This window comes from Hypanus sabinus, chromosome 10, assembly GCF_030144855.1.
Source record: "Hypanus sabinus isolate sHypSab1 chromosome 10, sHypSab1.hap1, whole genome shotgun sequence".
Classification (NCBI taxonomy): domain Eukaryota; kingdom Metazoa; phylum Chordata; class Chondrichthyes; order Myliobatiformes; family Dasyatidae; genus Hypanus; species Hypanus sabinus.
The window spans coordinates 97,025,960-97,047,008 of record NC_082715.1 but is presented as its reverse complement, the minus strand read 5'-3'; the positions used below and the strand labels follow the sequence as shown (position 1 = coordinate 97,047,008).

At 35.7% G+C, this 21,049-nt stretch overlaps 1 protein-coding gene across 3 annotated transcripts in view; it reads left to right on the top strand.

Annotated features, from left to right (window-relative positions):
- phip (pleckstrin homology domain interacting protein) overlaps nt 1-21,049 on the top strand; it is a 178,013-nt gene that overhangs the window by 113,976 nt on the left and 42,988 nt on the right. For all 3 annotated transcript variants that reach the window (XM_059982360.1, XM_059982361.1, XM_059982358.1), the window contains exons 19-24: nt 3,176-3,359; nt 3,895-3,997; nt 15,635-15,778; nt 18,612-18,691; nt 19,624-19,858; nt 19,964-20,080. In XM_059982360.1, the coding sequence (XP_059838343.1) occupies nt 3,176-3,359; nt 3,895-3,997; nt 15,635-15,778; nt 18,612-18,691; nt 19,624-19,858; nt 19,964-20,080 (863 nt within the window). The remainder of the gene's footprint in view (nt 1-3,175; nt 3,360-3,894; nt 3,998-15,634; nt 15,779-18,611; nt 18,692-19,623; nt 19,859-19,963; nt 20,081-21,049) is intronic.

Below are 21,049 nucleotides of genomic sequence, written 5' to 3'. Positions count from 1 at the left end.
TGACATCTGTCACATAGAGGGTTAATATGAGAATAGAATCGAGCAAGTTTATCTTTAGACATATGAGCTCTATGTACAATTTTAAATTGTATTAAAGCATGTTTAGCACATATAGAAGAAGAATTAACCATTTGCAAAATTTTTTCCCATTTATCTGTTGATATGTTGTATTGAAGTTCTTTTTCCCATTCTTGTTTAATTCTAACTGATATTTCTGGTTGTATCTTCATAATCATATTATAAATAAAAGCTACTAATCCCTTCTGACAAGGATTTAAGGTAAAGATCAAATCTGTAGTGTCCATCGAAGTTGAATTAGGAAAAGATGGTAAAACTTTATGTAAAAAATTTCTAATTTGTAAATATCTGAAAAAATTAGATTTAGGTAATTCAAATTTATTAGAAAGTTGATCAAATGACATCAAAGTATCTTCAAAAAAGAGATCACGAAAACATTTTATACCTTTCCTTTTCCATATGTTAAAAGCTTGATCTGTCCAGGAGGGTTTGAAAAAGAAATTAAATAAGATAGGGCTATCAAGAACAAAGTTTTTCAAAATAAAAAACTTACGAAATTGAAACCAAAAAACGCCATATCATTTCTGTTATCTATGCTGCCATTGCAACAGAGTGCTGCAAAGCTTCACAAGGTTCACTGGGCTTAAGTTCTAAAAGTGAAATCTGCCACCTTTTCAATTGATCATTGGGAATAAGGAGAGGTATTATGGTAGTAGTGGCACAGCAGGTAGTGCTGTCCCTGTCAGCACCAATGTATGAGGTTCGATCTTGATGTCCAGTGCTGCCTGTACAGAATTTGTATGTTTTCCCTGTGTCCACTTGGGTTTCTTTTGTGTGCTGTCATTTCTTCCCACATTCCAAAGATGTGCTGGATTGGAAGTTAATCGGTTGCAGTGAATTCACCCTAATGTAGTGGGGGTAGCGGATGGCAGGAGAATTCAGGATGAAAAAAGATATATCATTGGGAAATAGGAAAACTGACAGACTTGATGGGTCGAATGTCTTTTGTCTATGTCATGTATGACAACACAAAAAAAAATTCAGTGATAGTTCCGATTTTGCTAGCAACACTGCATACCAGCAGGCCGTTACTGCTTCTAATGTGGATTACTGACTATGGAAGGGCAGAACATATGTGCAAAAGCAGCCTTGAGACTGGAAGATTAGCTTGTTTGTGATGAGATAAGCTCCACCATACTAAGAATTCAACCACAAATATGCAGAAGTTGTCCACTGAGTCACTATTCCTGTGTTTCAGTTAAACTAGTTGGGGGGTGTGAGAAGAGAGGGGAATTTACTGAGTTTGCATTTCTGATTGTAAACTATTGAGGAATAGCAAGTAGTAATTGTGTGTGAATAGTTGGAAGGGAAATGAGGGTTAAGTTTACTTGCAATGCCCTTTTTATAACTGGAATACTAATGCTGTCAGATTTCACTTACGGGGTAAGGACTACCTAACTGAAGGAGTGAAGGGTGTTTCTTCCTTGATGCTACTTTGCAGCAGGCACTTGACACTGATTAGAAACAAAGTCAATAATAAAACGCTAGAAGACTTTATTATTACATAACCAGGACTTTACAAAATGGAAAGCACTGGTGGGGAACAAAGACATAATATACATGAAAGAGAAGAGATTTTCCTCATTCATATTTCCCTCTTATGTAATCTTGTACCAAAAATATAATCCCTTGTTTGTTTGTTGCTGATGAGTATCTGGTGTACAAAAGTTTGTGCTGTGTTTGTCTCTGTAACCAGTAACAAATGTTATGTATGTATACTTTTTTATCTTCACTTCTGATTCCAGTCAAACTTTTTTATGTTGTTATCCATATCTTAGTCTCTAGATCTTCTGGAAACTATACCTTTCTCATACAGTTTGCTTACAATTTAATACATAAAGAAGTATGTTTCTCTTCCAACTTCAGAGACCCTGGTTCATATTTCCACATGATATAGAATGAGACCATTTAAGTCCATCAGAGAGCAGTTCCATTCCTGCTAACAGTCCCAGAAATTTATTTTCACGTTCTTCATTGCCTTGCCTCCTTCGCAATTCTGCTACCCTAGATTCTACTTTCACCTACACAATAGAGGCAATTTGCAGTGACCAACTAGCCTACCAGCCTAGGATTCCAGCCTTGGATGTTGTTTGTTTAGATGGTGAATATTCTCCACTTAGGACTGTAATGCATTGGAGCAGAATTAGGCCATTTGGCCCATCGAATTGCTCTGACATTCATTCATGGCTGATTCTCTTTTCCCCTCCTCAGCCCCACTGAAGAGGGGAACTGGTGGGATTAAGTTTTGAGGAAGATACAGAGGCATCAAGGTGACATAGACTAGTTAGGTGGGCATGAAGACATTTGGCAGACAGAACATAACATGAATAAACGTAGTTACCATTTTGGATGAAAATGAAGACCTGGTTATTGAAAAGTTATCTTCAGAAATATTGATTGACTAGTGATCTTATGCATCCGTCATTGAAGGCAAGCCTGCAGGTGCAGCAAGCAATTATGAAGAGAGAGAGGCCTTTCTATAATAAGAGGTATTGACTATAAGAGCAGGAGTACAGTTGTACAGTTAGAGCTTTGCTAAGACCATACCTGAAGTGTCTGTAGTTATGGTCTCTTCACCTAGGAACGGATATACTTGTTAAAGGGAGTGCATCCAAAGTTCTTCAGACTCATTCCTGGGTCGGCCGGACTGTATTGGTCGTGCGCATTAGGGTGAGGATTTTTGCCATCAGCATCATCTGGCCTATTAATTTGAAGACAGCTTATTTTTTAGTAATTACAGTTCATTCAAATTGTCATACTGATATTATTCTCTTCTTCAACTGATGGCATGCTGCAAGAGAGTACTCCACCTAATTTGGGTCATTTTGCTGAATTGTGAGAATGAAAATCTTGAATATTTAAAAAAAAAGGCTATATAGTTGCAAAGCTGTTCATGTTCTCATTTGCTTGTTTTCAATTTGTATTTATTATCCGTATTCTTTCCAAATATGTCATTTTGAGTCCAAATTGCTACTTATGGTAATTATCCTCCTGTCTGTTTGAAATGCATTCTGCTAGTGTACCACCATGCAATTTTTCTCCTGCCTTGAAGCACTATGGCAGGCATTACAGAAGGTTTTGTATTTGTTCATTCTAGGCTCACAAAGTTCTACCTCTGAGATGCACTCACCTCCAAATGTTGGCTTGCGGCGCAGTGGACAGATTGAAGGTGTGCGGCAGATGCACAGTAATGCACCTAGAAGTGAAATTGCCACTGAGCGGGATCTTGTGGCCTGGAGTCGGAGGGTAGTAGTGCCAGAATTAACCCAGGGTGTAGCCAGGTATATATACATATTTAATGGAAGAAAAGCAAAAATGTACATGATGTGATTTCTCTTTTATAAATGGAATGTCCATTGTTCCCATTGATAATAATTATTTTTACCCTTTGGAGTATGTATTCTGCATTATAGTTTGCGTGATACTCACTGTTAATACTTTGCAACAAGTTTTTCATCAATTATATGTTCTGGGTATATTAAATTATATTGCTGTAACACTGTGATTATGTTACTGGGCTACCAATTGTGCAGCCTAAATTAGTGATCCAGAGATCATTTCACTTAGCAGCAAAGAAACTGGAGAGTCTGAAATAAAAGGCCATTATGTAGTGACCACGTAGACTGTATTGTGGCTGAACTTTTGCAAAATGAAGGTCCTCTGCCACCCTCTGATCACTGCACAATAGACCCTAACAAAAATGCTCCAACATTGAGACCCTGGAAAGCATCGACAGATTTTCATCTTTATTATCCAGTTGATGTATGTGTGGGTGCCACTCTTAACTTCCCTTTTCTAATTATAATTGTGTTACAGTAAGCAGGAAGAATGTAGAGCAGCCAAAGGGGAAGAAGAAGTCAACATTTATAAATATGAGAGGAGAAAGAAAACAACAAATCAAGTTCAACGAGAAAACAAGGTAATTACTTCATCAGATACATTTAGCAATTCTAGAAGGATAGTCAAAATGGTTAGTTAAAATATTACATAACTCTAAGATGATTTAAAGATTGTTGCTTCATGCTCTAAATAACCAAGCTTATGACTGATGTTTTCTAAGGTCACAACAGAATGACTAATTGCAACCAGTCTATTTTCCTGGATTTCTTTTTGCAAGTTATTATATGATCTAAATTTTATACTAGAACTTAACTATATATATCTCAAATTTTGGTATAATAAACTTAGGAGAGAGTTTTATCTTATATTGGTCCTAACCTGTGTAAGCATATACCTCAGAAGATTTATTTTATCAAAGGTGCTAATTGTATTTTGCTTCCAGTTATGTCTTGACCTTGCTGTTTATAAATGGGAAATAAATTAATCCTTTGAATGCGTATTACTATATGTAAAATGATACAATAGACTTATTTGGAGATCACTGAAAGCAAAATTCACCCTGGCAGTGCTAGAAGCATTTCCACATGTGTTGTGATATTCATGAATGAAATGAGAAGGGCTTTCTGCATCAAACAGGATAAGGGATAATAATAAATAATTGACGTTGTCGATTGAGTACAAACAGAATGCAGCTGTAATTAAAGTGTCAGATTTTTTTTAAAGCTATTTTTTAATTGTAGACTTGACCAGCAGGAAGTGCAAAAGCAGCCTGGATGAATTATTACTTACTGTTCCTTGCTTCTTGGGAAAACATGTCTTTTCTCCCCTCCATATAAGCTTAATTACAGAGCTGAAATTATAGCCACAAACTTTAGTTCCTTTCCCTGGTGTTGTTTTGCAGTCAGTCTCTTGCAACCTGCTAATATTTATTAGATCAACCATAATTGTGCAGTTGCAAGAAAAAGTTTGTAAGCCATTTGCAACTACCTGGTTTTCTTCATTACTCATAAAATGTGGTCTGATCTTCATCTAGCTCATGATAATAGACAAAAGCAAACTGCCTAAACTAATAACAGACAAACAATTGTACTTTCATTTCTTTATTGAACACATTGTTTAATCATTCACAGACCAGGCTGGAAAATGTATGTGAACCTTTCTACTTAATAACTAGTAGAACTTCCTTGAGCAGCAGTAACCTCCACCAAACTGCTGCTGATCAGACTTGCACAACAATGAAGAGGAATTTTAGACCATTCCTCCATACAAAATGGTTTCAGTTCATCAATATTTCTGGGATACCTTGCATGAACAGCCCTCTTCAGGACATGCCACGGTATCTCAATTGGGTCAAGGCCTGGACTCTGACTCTGCCATTCCAAAACACCAATTTCCTTTTATTTTTAAACCATTCTGTTATTGATTTACCCTTGTATTTCATATCATTGTCTTGTTGTGTCACCCAGCTTTTATTGAGCTTCAGGGGACAGACTACTACTCTGACATTCTCCTGTAAAATGTCCTGGTACAATTTTGAATTAATGATTCTGTCAATGACTGCAAGCTGTCCAGGCCCTGATGCAGCAAAGCAGCCCCAAACCATGATGCTCCTTCCACCATGCTTCACAGTTGGGATGAAGTTTTGGTGTTGGTGTGCAGTGCCTTTTTTCGTCCAAACATAGTGGTATGCATTTCTGCCTAAAAATTCAACTTCTGTCTCATCTGTCCACAGAATATTGTCCCAGAAGAATTGTGGAACATCCATGCAGTCGTTTGCAAACTTGAGATGTGCAGCAATGGTTTTTCCATTCTATTTCAGTTGTTTTCTTATAGTGAACACTTGAACAGAGACGTTAGCAACTGCTGAAGATTTCTGCAGGTCTTTTGCTGTTACTCTTGGGTTCATTTTCACCTCCTTCAACATTGCATGTTGTGCTCTTGGTGTGATGTTTGCAGGATGCCCATTCCTAGGGAGAGTAGCAACATTAATGAATTTCCTCCATTTATAGACAACTTCTCTTACTGTGGACTGATGAGCACTCATGTCTTTAGAAATGCTTTTGTAGCATTTTCTAGCTTCATGTGTCTCAACAATTCTTTTAAGGTCCTCTGAAAGTCGTTTTGATCAAGGAATGGTGCACATAAACAGATCTTTCATGAGAAGAGCATGCCCTGTTGGTAACCTGACTTTGTGTGTCTTTTTTATGAGGCAGGGCACCTCTACAACCCACACCTCCAATCTCATCTCATTGATTGGGATGCCTGTCTCCAAATAGCTTTTGTAGAAAGCATTTACCTCTGAGATTCACATACTTTTTTGAACCTAGACTATGATTGTTTAAATGGTGTACTCAGTATTGACGACAAGTACAATTGTTTATGTGTTATTAGTTTAGGCAGATTGTGTTTGTCTATTATTGTGACTTAGATAAAGATCAAATTGCATTTTATGAATAATGAATGCAGAAAACTAGGTAATTGCAAAGGATTCACAAACTTTTTGTTGTAATTGTACAAGTAGTGTGCTGTAACTAAGAAAACTAAGTACTGAGAGTATCGTTGTTATAATCAGTGGAAAGATTCCATAAGAACTTGAAACTGAGCACAAAAGGGAACAAGCAACTGCTTTGCAAATTTATGCTTTCTCTTACTGTTCAGTCAAACCTAGATTGGGCGAAACAGAAGATATGTATTGATTGTTGGAATAAAACTTAAATTTTTCTTCCTAACTTTACGATTCAATTTGTTTAGCCAGTGTGATGCTCTACAATCTTTTGAGTAAATGAGGTGAACTGTACATATAATAGATGAACCCAAGTGATTGGTTTTGTGAAGATAAATTTTTTATTTCATTTTTATTTCATCTTGAATATGAAATGATTGCTACTTTATTTCGTGTGTAATGGCCTTTTCAGCAAAACAATCACACAGTCTTCCTCCAGCAGTAGTGTTCAACAGCAAGAAGACAGAATTTTTGAGAAGAGAGAACCATCAACCTTCCATAAAAATTGCAGAAACTCTTCTGCAATTTTGTATTTACCTGTGTGCACTATGACTTTTGCTGAGATAGCTTCAGGTATTCTAGATGCTGACCTTTGTGCACAAGGCTAGAAGGTTTAACAACAAGGAATCCAACCACCCACAGCACACTAGGTCATTCATTGCCTATAGGAATTCCAGAAATCCTGAATGTTAGTTGTTTTCTCCATTTTTGTCTGATCAAATGTACTGGTCTATCCACTGCCAACTGCAGGTTCCTAATGAAGGTATAAATCTATAGTCAACTTGGTGGTTCAAGTTGTTTTCTTTTTATTTCTCAGGACTTGACCTGATACCAAGCTACAGTGGAATAAAGTTAATAGATCATAGAATTTTAAAGCACAGAAGCTGGTCCTCTTGGCCCACTGTGCAACCATGATGCCCATTTATGTTAATCACATTGGCCCTTCCATATCTTTCAATGCCTTTCCTATCGAAGTACATGCGGAAATGCTTGTAAAAACACAGTAATTGTATTCACGATCTCTTGTGGCAGTTATTTTTAAATATGCACCCTCTTCACTTTTCTGAAAAGTTTCCCACTTGGATCATCTTTAAATTTCTCCCTTCTCTCCTTAATCCTTTGTCCTCCAGTTTTAGTCCGTCCCCCCCCCCCCCCAAGATAAAGATTCTGACTGTCTATCCTATTTGTGCCCCTCATAATTTTATAAACCTCTTACATCTTACATCTTAGCATCCCATGTTCTAGAGAGATTAAATCCAACCTATCCAATCTCTACCTATGGTTATAGCTCTTTATTCTGGGCAACATCCTGGTGAATCTCTTCTGCACTGTCTGTTGCCACCACAATCTTCCTGTAGCGTGGTGACAGAACTGTACAGAGTACTCCTAGTGCGATTTAACAATGTTTCATACATTTGGAATATGATGTGTCCCCACAATGTCCTGGCTTCTTGACCACCTTATGAATCTGTTTCTCTACTTACAATGAGCTATAGACTTATACTCCCAAGTCCCTCTATACACCAGTGGTCCTAAGACCCTTGTGATTTACTCTATATTTTCAATAGGAATTTGAATACTTTGTGATAAATGGTAAAGTCATTTATGAAACAAAGAACAAAAAAAAACAGAACTACTTAAAAGATAGATAGTGTGTAGGGAGAGAGAAAAACTGAATTAATATAAAAGACTGTTTATCTGAAAAAAAAAGTATTCTGAAATTGCAATAACTCAAATTAGTTGAACCATTACCTTGCTAAATAGGAATGTGCGCTTTTGGGTTGAATCCTAGAAGGAGCTCTAATTAGATTAGATAAGAAAAGATGCTTTACCAAAGATGCTTTTGAGCTAAGAACCCGACACAAATTTTTGCTGTCTTTGCTTTCTTTCTTTCTTTCTTTCTTTCTTTCTTTCTAAATCTTTTTATTATTATTAGTAATATGAACAGAATACAAATGATATATTGATAAAGAAATTACCAACATACAAATTCCATTACATATGAAAAAAACATACATAATAGTTACAATATAAATGAGTTTACCAAGACATAAGCCATAAAATATATGTATGAACATGGTAAGTCTAAATATTTCATAATATATGATATAAAAAAAACAGAAAAAAGAAAAGAAAAAAAAATATATAATGCAAAACTAGCTAATCTACTAATCTAATAACTAATATAGAAGGAAAAGGAAGCAAAAAAAAGAAAGAGAAAAAAAAGGGGGCTGTTTATAATATCTCACAAAAATAAGTATTCATCAATGCCGTCACTTCCGGTCCTCTCAACATACATAAGCTAAAAGCTGGGAAATCAAATGAATTTGGCACAGGGTCATATTACATCATAAGAAAATGTTGAATAAATGGTCTCCATAACTTTTCAAATTTAATAGAAGTCTCAAAAGTACCACCTCTAATTTTTTCTAAATTTAAACATAACATAGTTTGAGAGAACCAATTAAATACAGTGGGAGGATTAATTTCTTTCCAATTCAACAATATAGATCTTCTAGCCATCAGAGTTAGAAATGCAATCATTTGACGGGCAGAAGAAGATAAATGCAGTGAGTCTAACATTGGTAACCCAAAAATTGCGGTAATAGGATGAGATTGTAAATCAATATTCAAAACCGCAGAAATAATATCAAAAATATCTTTCCAATATTTCTCCAAAAATGAACAAGACCAAAACATATGAGTTAAAGACGCAATTTCAGATTGACATCTATCACAAATAGGACTAATATGAGAGTAAAAATTAGCTAATTTATCCTTGGACATATGGGCCCTATGTACGACCTTAAATTGTATTAATGAATGTTTGGCACATAACGATGATGTATTAACTAATTGAAGAATTCTATCCCAATTCTCACTAGAAATAATAAGACTAAGCTCTCTTTCCCAATCCTTTTTAGTCTTATAAAGAGGCTCTGAACGTATCTTCATAATTATATTATAAAGTTTTGAAATAAGCCCTTTTTGAAAAGGGTCTAATTCAAATAAACTCTCCAAAATATCTGAAGGCACAAAATTTGGAAACGTAGGGAGTACAGAACTTAAAAAATGTCTAATCTGTAAATATCTAAAAAAATGAAATCTAGGCAAGTTATGTTTGTTGGATAATTGCTCAAAAGACATGAAACAATTGTCTAAAAATAAATCAGAAAATCTTAGTAATCCCTTAGTTTTCCAAGCCGAATAAGCTTGATCTATAATGGAAGGGTGGAAAAAACAATTAGATACAATAGGACTATTTAAAACGAATTGATTCAACCCAAAAAATCTCCGAAATTGAAACCATATACGCAAAGTATGTTTAACTATCGGGTTGTCAATTCGTTTCGGCAATTTAGAAAGAGCAAAAGGGAGAGAAGTCCCTAAAATAGAACCCAGAGCATAAGCTGATACAGATTTAGTTTCTAAGCTCACCCAACAAGGGCCGAAAGATCCACCCCCATCTTTCAACCAACATAACAAATATCTAATATTAACTGCCCAATAGTAAAATCTGAAATTAGGTAATGCTAACTCACCTTCCTTTTTTGTCTTCTGTAAATATATTTTACCTAACCTGGGATTTTTATTCTGCCATATATATGAAGAAATTTTAGAGTCAACATGAGTAAAAAAAGATTTCGGGATAAAAATTGGTATTGCTTGAAAAATATATAAAAACTTAGGTAAAATAACCATCTTAATAGCATTAATCCTACTTATTAGGGATAAAGATAAAGGTGACCACTTTAATCTGATCAAATAAGGGTAAAAAATTAAATTTAAATAAATCTTTATGGTTTTTTGTGATTTTGATCCCTAAATAAGTAAAAGAATCATTAACTAATTTAAAAGGTAAATTTCCATAAATTGGGACCCGTTTATTCAAAGGAAACAATTCACTTTTATTAAGATTTAACTTATACCCAGAAAACTCACTAAATTCAGCCAATAATGATAAAACTGCTGGGATGGATTTCTCCGGGTTAGAAATGAATAGTAATAAATCATCTGCATACAAAGATAACTTATGAATGTCTGTCCCTCGATTAATACCCAAAATATCCTGTGATTGTCTGATGGCAATTGCCAAAGGTTCTAAGGCAATGTTAAATAGTAATGGACTAAGAGGACATCCTTGTCTAGTGCCCCGAAATAGGCGAAAAAAGGGAGATCTTTGATTATTGGTAAACACTGAGGCTACTGGAGTATGATAAATCAATTTAATCCATGATGTAAATATCGGACTAAAATTAAACTTCTCCAACACATTAAATAAGTAAGGCCATTCAACTCTATCAAATGCTTTCTCCGCATCTAATGAAATCACGCATTCTGAAGTGTCATGTGAGGAAGTATAAACAATATTCAACAATCTCCTAATGTTAAAAAAAGAATAGCGATTTTTAATAAAACCGGTTTGATCATCTGAAATAATTTTGGGTAATACCTTCTCCAATCTAGATGCCAGTAACTTGGAAAAAATCTTGGAGTCTACATTCTATAAAGATATAGGTCTATAGGAAGCACAGTTAGTAGGGTCTTTATCTTTCTTCAATATTAAAGAAATGGAAGCTCTATAAAAAGATTGTGGCAAATTCCCCAATCTAATGGCTTCCTCAAAAACCTTACCTAACCAAGGGGAAAGAGTAGCAGAAAATTTTTTTTAAAATTCAAGTGTATAACCATCTGGACCCGGTGCTTTCCCAGAATTCATTGAGGAAATAGCCCCTTTAATTTCTACATCCGTAATAGGAGTATCCAATATCAAAAGATCATCAGATGATAATCTTGGAAAATTTAATTTCCCAAGAAAATCAGACATGGTATTATGATCTTGAGGAAATTTAGATTGATACAGGGAGGTATAGAAGTCTTGAAATGCCTTATTTATCTCATCATGATTAACTGTCAGATTCCCATTCTGCTGACCAATCTTAGTGATTTGACGTTTAACCAAAGCATTCTTCAATTGACTCGCTAACAGTTTACCAGATTTATCACTAAGTATATAAAAATCAGATTTAGTTTTCTTTAATTGATTTTCAATCTAGGATGTAAGTAATAAACTATGTTCCATTTGAAGTTCAACCCTTTGTTTGTAAAGCTCCTTACTAGGAGCAATCGAATATTTCTTATCAATCTCTTTAATTTTATCAACCAATAAAAGAGTTTCCATCTTAGTACGTTTCCTCAAACCAACAGAATAAGAAATAATCTGTCCACGTATATACGCTTTAAAAGTGTCCCAAAGTGTTCCGCAGGAGATGTCATCTGTAGAATTAGTTGAAAAGAAGAAGTCGATCTGCTCCTCCATAAATTTTATAAAGTCAGAGTCTTGCAACAAGGTAGAGTCAAATCGCCATTGTCTGGCATTAGAAGCTGTATCTGTAAATTTCATAGAAAGTAATAATGGAGCATGATCAGAGATAGCTATAATATCATAGTTACAACCGATTACCAATGGAATAAAACAAGAGTCTACAAAAAATAATCAATTCTCGAATAAGAGTGATAAACATGTGAGAAAAAAGAAAACTCTTTGTCATTAGGATGCCGGAATCTCCAAATATCAAAAACTCCATTGTCAGTCAAAAAAGAGTTAATACAAGTGGCCGACTTATTAGGTAAAGTCTGAATAGATAAAGATTTATCCATCAGAGGATTTAAACAACAATTAAAGTCACCACCCATTATTAACATATTCGTTTAGATTGGGTAAAGAGGTAAATAAGGACTTAAAAATTCAGGACAATCCACATTTGGAGCATAAACATTAACCAAAGCAACCTTTTTATTACAAAGTAAACCCATAATTAACAAAAATCTACCATTCGGATCCGAAAAAATATCATGTTGAACAAATGGAGTAGAGGAGTCAATAAAAATTGAAACTCCTTTTACTTTAGCATTCGAATTTGTGTGATACTGTTGACCCCGCCAAAATCTAAAAAAACGAAATTTGTCCTCCTTCCTCACATGAGTTTCTTGTACAAAAATGATATGAACATTAAGTCTTTGGAATACTTTGAAAATCTTCTTTCGTTTAATTGGATGATTTAAACCATTAGTATTCCAAGACACAAAATTAATGGTCTGAGCCATATTTCTAAAATCAACCCTTTGGTATAGAAAGGGTTAACCAACTTCTAAACTCATGCACCCGGAAGAGAAACAAAAGTAATGAGAAGACCAGGAAGTGACGACAACACAGACATATTTGAAGTTCAAAAACAGCCCAAATAAAAAAACTAACACAAACTGGTGCAAAAAAAAATAGAATTAAAAAACAGACCATCCCCCCCACCCCCCAAGAGAAAGAGAAAAAGCCAAAATATGACTTAAAAAGGGAAAAAGTAAGACTAATCCTACCCCCATGTCAACTGCAGAACACTCCACATATAAAGGATATGTATAAAAGAATCACCCCAACTTTAAAAATTAAAATCGCTATAATAAAAACCATATTTCTAAGTATAGTTAGTTACAAAAAAATAAAAATATAATCACTAAAAAAAATTATAAATCGGGCTCTAGCCCAGACAAAACAAAAAATATTTAAGCTATGATAAGCGATGCATTGTAGGAAAAAGATGAAAGAAAGAAGAAAAATAACGCCATCTTAAGCAAAACCAAAAATCTTTTTCAAAAAACCACCATCTTAATCAAAGAAAAATTCACCTTCAAAGAATTAAAAATATACCTTCGAAGGAACAAAGTTAATGGACAAGTATGTAGTATAGTGGTTAAAGTGTATAAGGCAGAACAATTAATATGACGAAAACGCACTTTAACTTAAGTATAAAGTATAGGATGAACCTACACCAATAACCAGATTTTAATTCTGGTTTAAGAGATCGAGAACCATCTTACATGATCAGAATCGTTCATTTATTAGAGACTGGTGTCTGTAGCAGTAGGGAAGTTCTCCTCCAGATATTTTCTCACTTCTGAAGTTGAAAGGAAAACCTGTCGTGGAGCATTCGACGGAGAAATTCAAAGCTTCGCAGGGTATAGGAGCGCAGGTTTCAGATTTTTCTCATAACATTCAGCCATCAATGGTTTAAAAAGAAGCCTTCTTTTTAAAAGGTCAAGGCTAAAGTCTTCAACCAGGCAGAAGCAGAATTCTTTGAATTTAATCATTCCTGCCCGACGAGCTGCTCGTATAAGTTGTTCTTTGTCATGTACATAATGGAACCGGACAATTACCACCGAAGGTTTGTCTGTAACACTCAGTGATCGACGCCGAATTCTATGTGCCCGATCCAATAAAGGAGGGTTATTCGGGAAAATCGTCGGAAACGCTTCTTTTAAAAGTTGAGCAAAATATTTCGAAGGGTCATCTTTTTCTATGCCGTCTGGAAGACCAAGTATATGTAAGTTCTGTCTTCTGGACCGATTCTCAAGATCGTCACTCTTGGCTTTAAAGGCTTCCATCAGCTTAATGGTCGAAATTAAATCCTGTTGCAGTTTTTCAATAGTCAAATCTCGCTTCCGAGCATCTTTTTGCAGAGACGCAATAAGAGCTTGTTGCTGTTTAATTACTAAATCCGTCTTAACCATGTACTCTTGAAAAGCCTTTATATCTTCTTTAAAAAATTGTTGTAGTTTAGCAAATTTTTTATCCAAAACCTCCATAAACAATTCAAAAGTTAATTGAGTTTGTTGTGGCGGAGCCTACTTCTTTCCGTTACCGTTCGGATTGCGTCCGGGATCCCGTCCCTTAGACCTGAGAGACATTTCTGTTTGCATATCTTCAAAAGTGCACAACAAACTCTTGGCAGTAAATTAAAAAAAAATTAACAAAGAAACTTTCGGTATAGGTAAAAATAAGCTGAATAAGGGTGATCAAAGGTTAAAAAAAAAGTAAAGGTTATGGAGCGAATCCAAAACAGTACTCACTCCATGAGCGTCTCCAGCTGACTCCTGTCTTTGCTGTTGTGCACTGCTGTGATGGAAACTGGCTACCTTGACATTGCATATATTCAAAGGTTGGTGTGCAAAGGCTCTATTCATCTATTTGTTTGATTGCATAGCCCTCCCCAGCCCAAGTTTTTCTACAGTAACAAGGTCAGCTGAAAAGTCCAACGAGAGGTAGTATTGGACCTGGGTGGTCTGTGGTTGCTGCTGGTCCGCCCCAAAATAGTCTTGCTTTCTTCGTGCTGAGTGTCCATACTGATCATCCCCCTTCACAGATAATCTTTCCCCGTCAAGTATGACAATTTATTGCTGGAGATCAGCAATGAAAGGTTAAGGTTTGGACAAGGTTTGTAGCACAGCAAAATGCAATGGTGAGGAGGCAGGGGTTGGTATCATCTCCCCAGCCCAGCAGCATGCAACCAAGTATTTGTCTTTTTAAAGCACAAGCTGCACGTTCCTGAGCATTCAGACTGGACATCCAGAATGATCTCTGGGGTAGTGGTAAATGGAGTACATGTGTTGTCTCAGAATTAGTACTTTTAGAAATCTTATTTTGAATGTGACTTTGAAGAACATCAATTTAGTGAGAGTTCCTTTCTGATGTATTAAATATCAATTATTTTTAAATAAATCCCGTATTTCTGCTCACATGTAGAACAAGTTGATGTTGGAAAAACAGATCTGTTTTAATTTTTTTTAAAGTGCTGGTTTAAATTGAATGTCTCTGAATCCACCTCTCAATTTGTGGAAGGAAACGGTTTCCTGTTATTTGACATATTACTTTCAGATAAGATTCATTCAGATCAGGATGTTAGCAGTTCCTTTTGATGTGGAATGGAAATAGGAAAATTAAGAAATACTGAGCAGATGAGGCAGTATCTGTGAAAAGAGTAATGAAATTAATGTTTTATGTTCATGATCCTTTATCAGATGTTGTCCTGCCTGGTGGGCGTTTCCAGCACACTGCTATTTACGATTTCTGGCACCTGCAATTCCCTTTGATTTTATATTGTTCATTTTTACATGTTCATTTCAAACTGAATCAATCCTCATCTCATTTCCGTTTTGTGAACTTTTATTTTGTGCCACAGTCCAATTCCACTTGAAGGTAATCTTGTGTCCTCTTGGATGATGGCAACCATTAAGATGTAAGATTTAAACTTGTATAAACCTGGTGATACAGTTGCTATTAAAAATTGATTGACTGGAAAGTTGCAGTGGTATTTTTGAGCAACTTAAAGTGAATATTTTTAAAAACTAAATCTGCCTTATTAAATGGATGATTTTTAGGCCCATACCTATGAACAGTTGCATGAAAACGGGGAGGTGCGAAAACCAGGCCGCCAGAATGTACACAATTACCGCACAAGATCTGCCATTGATGACAGCAGCAGAAATTCACAGCAGAATGTAGATTACAACAGTTCTTCAGAGGTAAATTTTATAGGAAAATACTTTTTAATGTAATTTGTTAAAGATCAAGTTGCTGAAACAGTACTGGTTGTTATATGGTTAATTGTTGAATAGAGGATGAACATGTTACTCGGTTGATTATGTTTTCTGTGAATCATCATTATATATTTTTAACAATTTCTAGGCTCATGCATGAAATTTTTCCCGATTAACATAGTACTACCTGATTAGATACAATATGTGACAATTATGCAACTGTTTTCAAGTTATGAATTGGCATATTATCAAACTTAATAAGTAGTTTGTAGGCCGAAGGGCCTGTATTGTTCTGTAGAAAGTTAGCAGTAATTAAGAAGACAAATGAAATACAGTGAATTCTGGTTAATTGGGCCATTGGTTAATCATGGCAGCCATCTATTTGGGGCAACTCTTAAAGAACAAAAACTAGAAAATGGCCAGGATCCCCTTTGTTTATTTGGGATACTATGCGTGATTATTGTGACAGTTACTGAACACTTCTAACTAGAGTCAGTCGCGTGCACGTGTGTGGCTGTGAGACGGTACATCGTGCTTAGAGTGAACAGTTTTTAAATGGTGTCAGTTGTGTACGTTTGCGTTCAAGAACCAGTGATTTTTGTTGCTTACTAGTTGGCGAGAAATAAGCAGTAAGACAATTCAGAACTGGTTTGCTCACTGCAGTTTCAAGCATTCAGGCTTGGATATACCAGGAATGGCCAGGAGTGAAAATAGAATGATTTCACTACTTCAACAAGTTAGAAACTACAAAGAATTTGAAGATATTAATGATCATCTCGAATATTACAGTGAAAATGAAGATAGGAGGATGCAATCATCTAAAGCATTGTTTGTAGGTAGTCCATTATCTGCACTTGGAGTCTCTGCTGATTTTGTTCATTTACAGTCAATCGATAGTACACTGGATGAATTCCTGTCAATAATTATTAACTAATGCACAGATTTTTAGTACTGTAGTGTTAGTGTTCTGTATTTCATTAAATACATAATTTGTTACTCAGTTGAAAAATAGTTTGTCTTTGTTATACCTTTTTAACTATTTATATTAAACTTTAGCTAGTTGGGCCCAATTAGTCGGAATCCACTGTATTGGTAAAAGGACCTGGAGTACAAAAGGAGAGAAATTTTGTTAATACTACATAGGGAGCTGATGCGGCTATAGCTGGAGTATGTGTACAGTTGTCCTGATTTTAAAAAGAGGTATACTTTCACTGGGAAGATAATCTGCATTGCTTCTTAGGTGGAAATGGTTGACTTAGAGAAAAGTTTGAGTTTGAGCAGAATAGGCGATTTGTCAACTGGTACTAGCAGGGCTGGTACTGTGGTCAGTATAGATCAGTTGGGCAGAAAGGCCTGGTTTTGATGCTTTATTCTGTGACTCACTGAAGTTTAGAATAATGCAGGTAGTGATCTTACTGAAGCATCATATTTTGTGGATGAGTGAGAAGATGTTTCCCCTCCTGACAGAATGCTGAAACATTTAGGGAGAGTTTTAGGATAAGGGATCACTCATTTATAATGGAGATGGGAAGGAAATTCTTCTCATGGAATTTAAAAACTCTGGGATCCTTTAAAATGGAGAGCTCTGATGACTGAATTAATGAATATATTCAAGGCTGATTTACATAAATATTGTTATATTATGGCATTGCAGTTAATGGGGGAACTATCAAAATAGTTGAGGTGAAAGTGAGAAATCTTGACATTATTGAATGACAGCAGGCCTGGTGACCATATGACATAGACTTGTATATCCAGGAGTGGCACTTCCTTCTAAGTGTCTTTTTGGCTGCTCTCACATAAATGAAGCTCAACATTGTTCAGAAATACATGAGGAAGCATAAAGAATATATTTTATGATACAATTCTTTTGTTCCCTCAGTAGGCTATGGCCTTTGATAATTCAACATTATAAATATTTTCTTTTTCATATGCTCATATGATTATTCTGTATCATCATTTGCTGGGTTTTCAAACTTGGAGTTCTGCGGTTCTTTGGTGTGCTAACTCAAGTCATGGATTTCACCCCTAAAGATTAGTGGTGGTATTTGTCAAGTGTGATTTCCTTTCTGAAGTGGAAATGTTGGTATAATATTTGCCATTACTCAAGTGTAGTTATGAGAATATTGGAACAGAGTGGGAGGATTGGTGGGGGAGGGGGTGGAGTTCTGAACCACTATTTGAATCACCTGGCCAGCAGTACTTCAAAGTTAATCAGACGCATAACCCTCTCAGCCATTTTCAGTTGGTTGAAATAGACATTCTGCCTATTGATATCCAACTGGCATTACTCAATTAATATTACTAAGGTCATGTTCAAAGAAAGACAATAACTCAATCAAGTAAAAGAAGCTAGGAGAAGATAATTTACACTGTTAATTGATTAAGAAAACTAAAATAAAGTTGAATGAAAAAGCCTGTAAGCTGTTGAGGAGACTAAATCATTGTTTTATCGTGTACTTTCTTTTGGCTTTCCTTGTATGTTCTTGAATTATTTGAGTTTTAATTGTACAAGAAGGGCATTTGTTACCCATATCTGTTATAAGTTGCCCATTTTTGAAAGTGCATGAACTTTCTAATGGTATCTTGTGTTGTGAGGATTCAAATTAGTGCAATTGTACTGTGACCTTGAGCATGTCAACAGTGTAGTTTTGCTTTTGGATTTCAGTGTTGTTAAATTCATCATTAAAACAGTCATGTAAAGTATTGTCTGACTTACAATTTTAATTGTTAAAATTCATGTTTTTAGAGCACAGTGAATGTGCACCATTAATTATGATAGTATATATTGTCATTCCATTTTGATTTTAATTTTCAGGAGCTTGAAGTCCGTGGTGTCAACGGTGTAACCTCAGAAGAAGATGGAGATGCATGGCACAATGAGAGCAGCAGTTCAAGGCAATTGATGTTTTAAGCCATTTACCATTTTCTTTAACTTTTAAGCAAGATTTGGTGATTATTACTGCTGGTGTTAGTAGTGATTTAGCATTGAATTGATTGGGCAGGAAAATGTCAAAAGGTCAAAATTAGAATCATCCATGATTTTATTGACCAGATGAACAGGTCTAAGGGGTATTATGACCTACATTTCCTCTCTTTCTTATGTTATTATAGCTTTAGAACTAAGAGATTTCCCACATAAGAACCTAAAAGAATTTGGATAATCTGAGAATCAAAAATAGATACGTGTACACATTAAAAATTAAGAAAGTGTGTCAGGTGAGATGGAATGGATGCATTATCCATCCTCCTGTCCATTCAAGAGCCAAGGCAAATCATGACAGCACCTGAACTAATAACTCCTACTGACCCTGTTGAAACTGTTGTTAAGTAAGGTAAATATTAAAAATAAAGTACGATCCACTTTAAATCTACTACACAGTATTGTTTTATCTCTTGTCCCTTACTGCTGCAATATCCCTCTTCACTTCCCTCTAGTAACACCTCTACTAGCTTTTTCTTCACTCCCTTTCCTACCATTCCATTTCCATCCTTCCTGCCCTTTTTACCCACTTACTCCCCCTTCCACTATGGCTCCCCCTTTGTGTTAAGATTATGTGCGGTCTGCACCCCCGAAACTCTGCATCGGTGGGCATGAAGTGCGATGTGCTTGGACAGTTATGTGCAGGTGACTCTTTAAAAGCTTATCAGTAAACTCCTCAATGTTTAGGATAGTAATTCAGAGGACATTACTTAAAAGAAGTTCGATGTAATTAAAGCAGAGAAGCCTACAAACTCTCAACACTTACGGAGGTAGTAACACTGTTAATTGTATATTTTTGAGGTCTTCCATAGGAAGTTAGACCAACTTAATGTAATTCTTTTTTTAGTGATTATTCAAGTGACTATTCTGACTGGACTGCAGATGTTGGTATTAATCTCCAGCCCCCAAAGAAATCTTCACGGCAGCAAGCAAAAAAAGCTGTGAGCAGTTCAGAAGATGAGGGCGATAAGGAGAAAGGGAAGGAAAAAGAGTTGAAGAAGGAGAGGAAAAAACACAAGGAAGATAAAGATAGTTCTGCTGCTCCGAAGATGAGAAGGAAGCCAAAGGAAAAAAGGATGAAGGTGATGTCTTATTTCTCTGTGATGCACTTTGTAGAACAGAAAAGCAGAGGTAGCAATTTATTTGTTGTCAAAATGACCATTTGAACATTACTTATGATTTTACAGAGAAGAGCTAGGGTACTACCAGGACAAGGCGAGACTTTGGAAGAATGGCTGCCACCAGTGTGGATTACAGACACTATGCCCAGGCGATGTCCTTTTGTTCCACAAATGGGAGATGAGGTATTGTAATTTCTTACAATTGTGATAGTGTTTACCTTTCAAAGTATGTTACTTTTGTTTGCTTTAGTTCAGTTCACCATAAAAAAATCCACCAGTTTCTTTAATCATTTTAATTATTCTACTTGGTAAAACTCATTTTTAAAATTCTGCAGAAATGTGCATCGCTCATTAGCCCAGCTCAAACAGTTCAACTGTGGAGACTGAGAGAAAATACTGTATTTTCATTTTAAAATCTTTCCTTTCTGTGAATTTCCAATAATAAGCACCTCCCTTCATTACACATAGTTGATATGAGATTCATGATATTTCAAATCAAAATAATCAGCATTTAAGCTGATTTGGTAAGAAATTGGTACTGTTAATTGTGTTGCTTGATCACATGCACTCACATAACATTGAACTATGAAGTGGTCTGATGTTATTAGTAGATGGTTTAAGTAGCCTGAGACATGAACCAGAACCAGAGTTGCAGCCTGAGCTGCAATCTTGTTTTCCAATGGACTGAGAGCATTGCTCTTGCTGCGATACTGCGAGGTAGAGTGAACTACCAGTGGGCAGCAAGTTGCTGCTAGTGAGACCCCAACCTTGTATTATTTCTGATAACCTGTGCAAAAAAAAAAGCCTTTCCCCCGAATGATCAGAAACTTTAGGATGTAATACATTTTAGACTATATTCCACTTAACTTCCCTTGTGAAAGTCACCATCCCTAGTCAAATGACTGGGACTATATTGCACTTCTGACATTTTGTGCACATTAACACTGCACTGCAAAGCTGCAGGCATTCCTTATGTGCTCACACCTGCACTGGAGTTAACCTGCATCAGGTTGGTTTATAGGTGTGGTTTGTATTAATTTGGATCACTGTTCATTTAAAATTGTCCCACCTGAAGTTATGTGATTACCGTGGGAAGCTGTTCAGATTGCAGACCAGCAAATTAATGCGCAGTATGTGTAGTTCAGGGTCAGA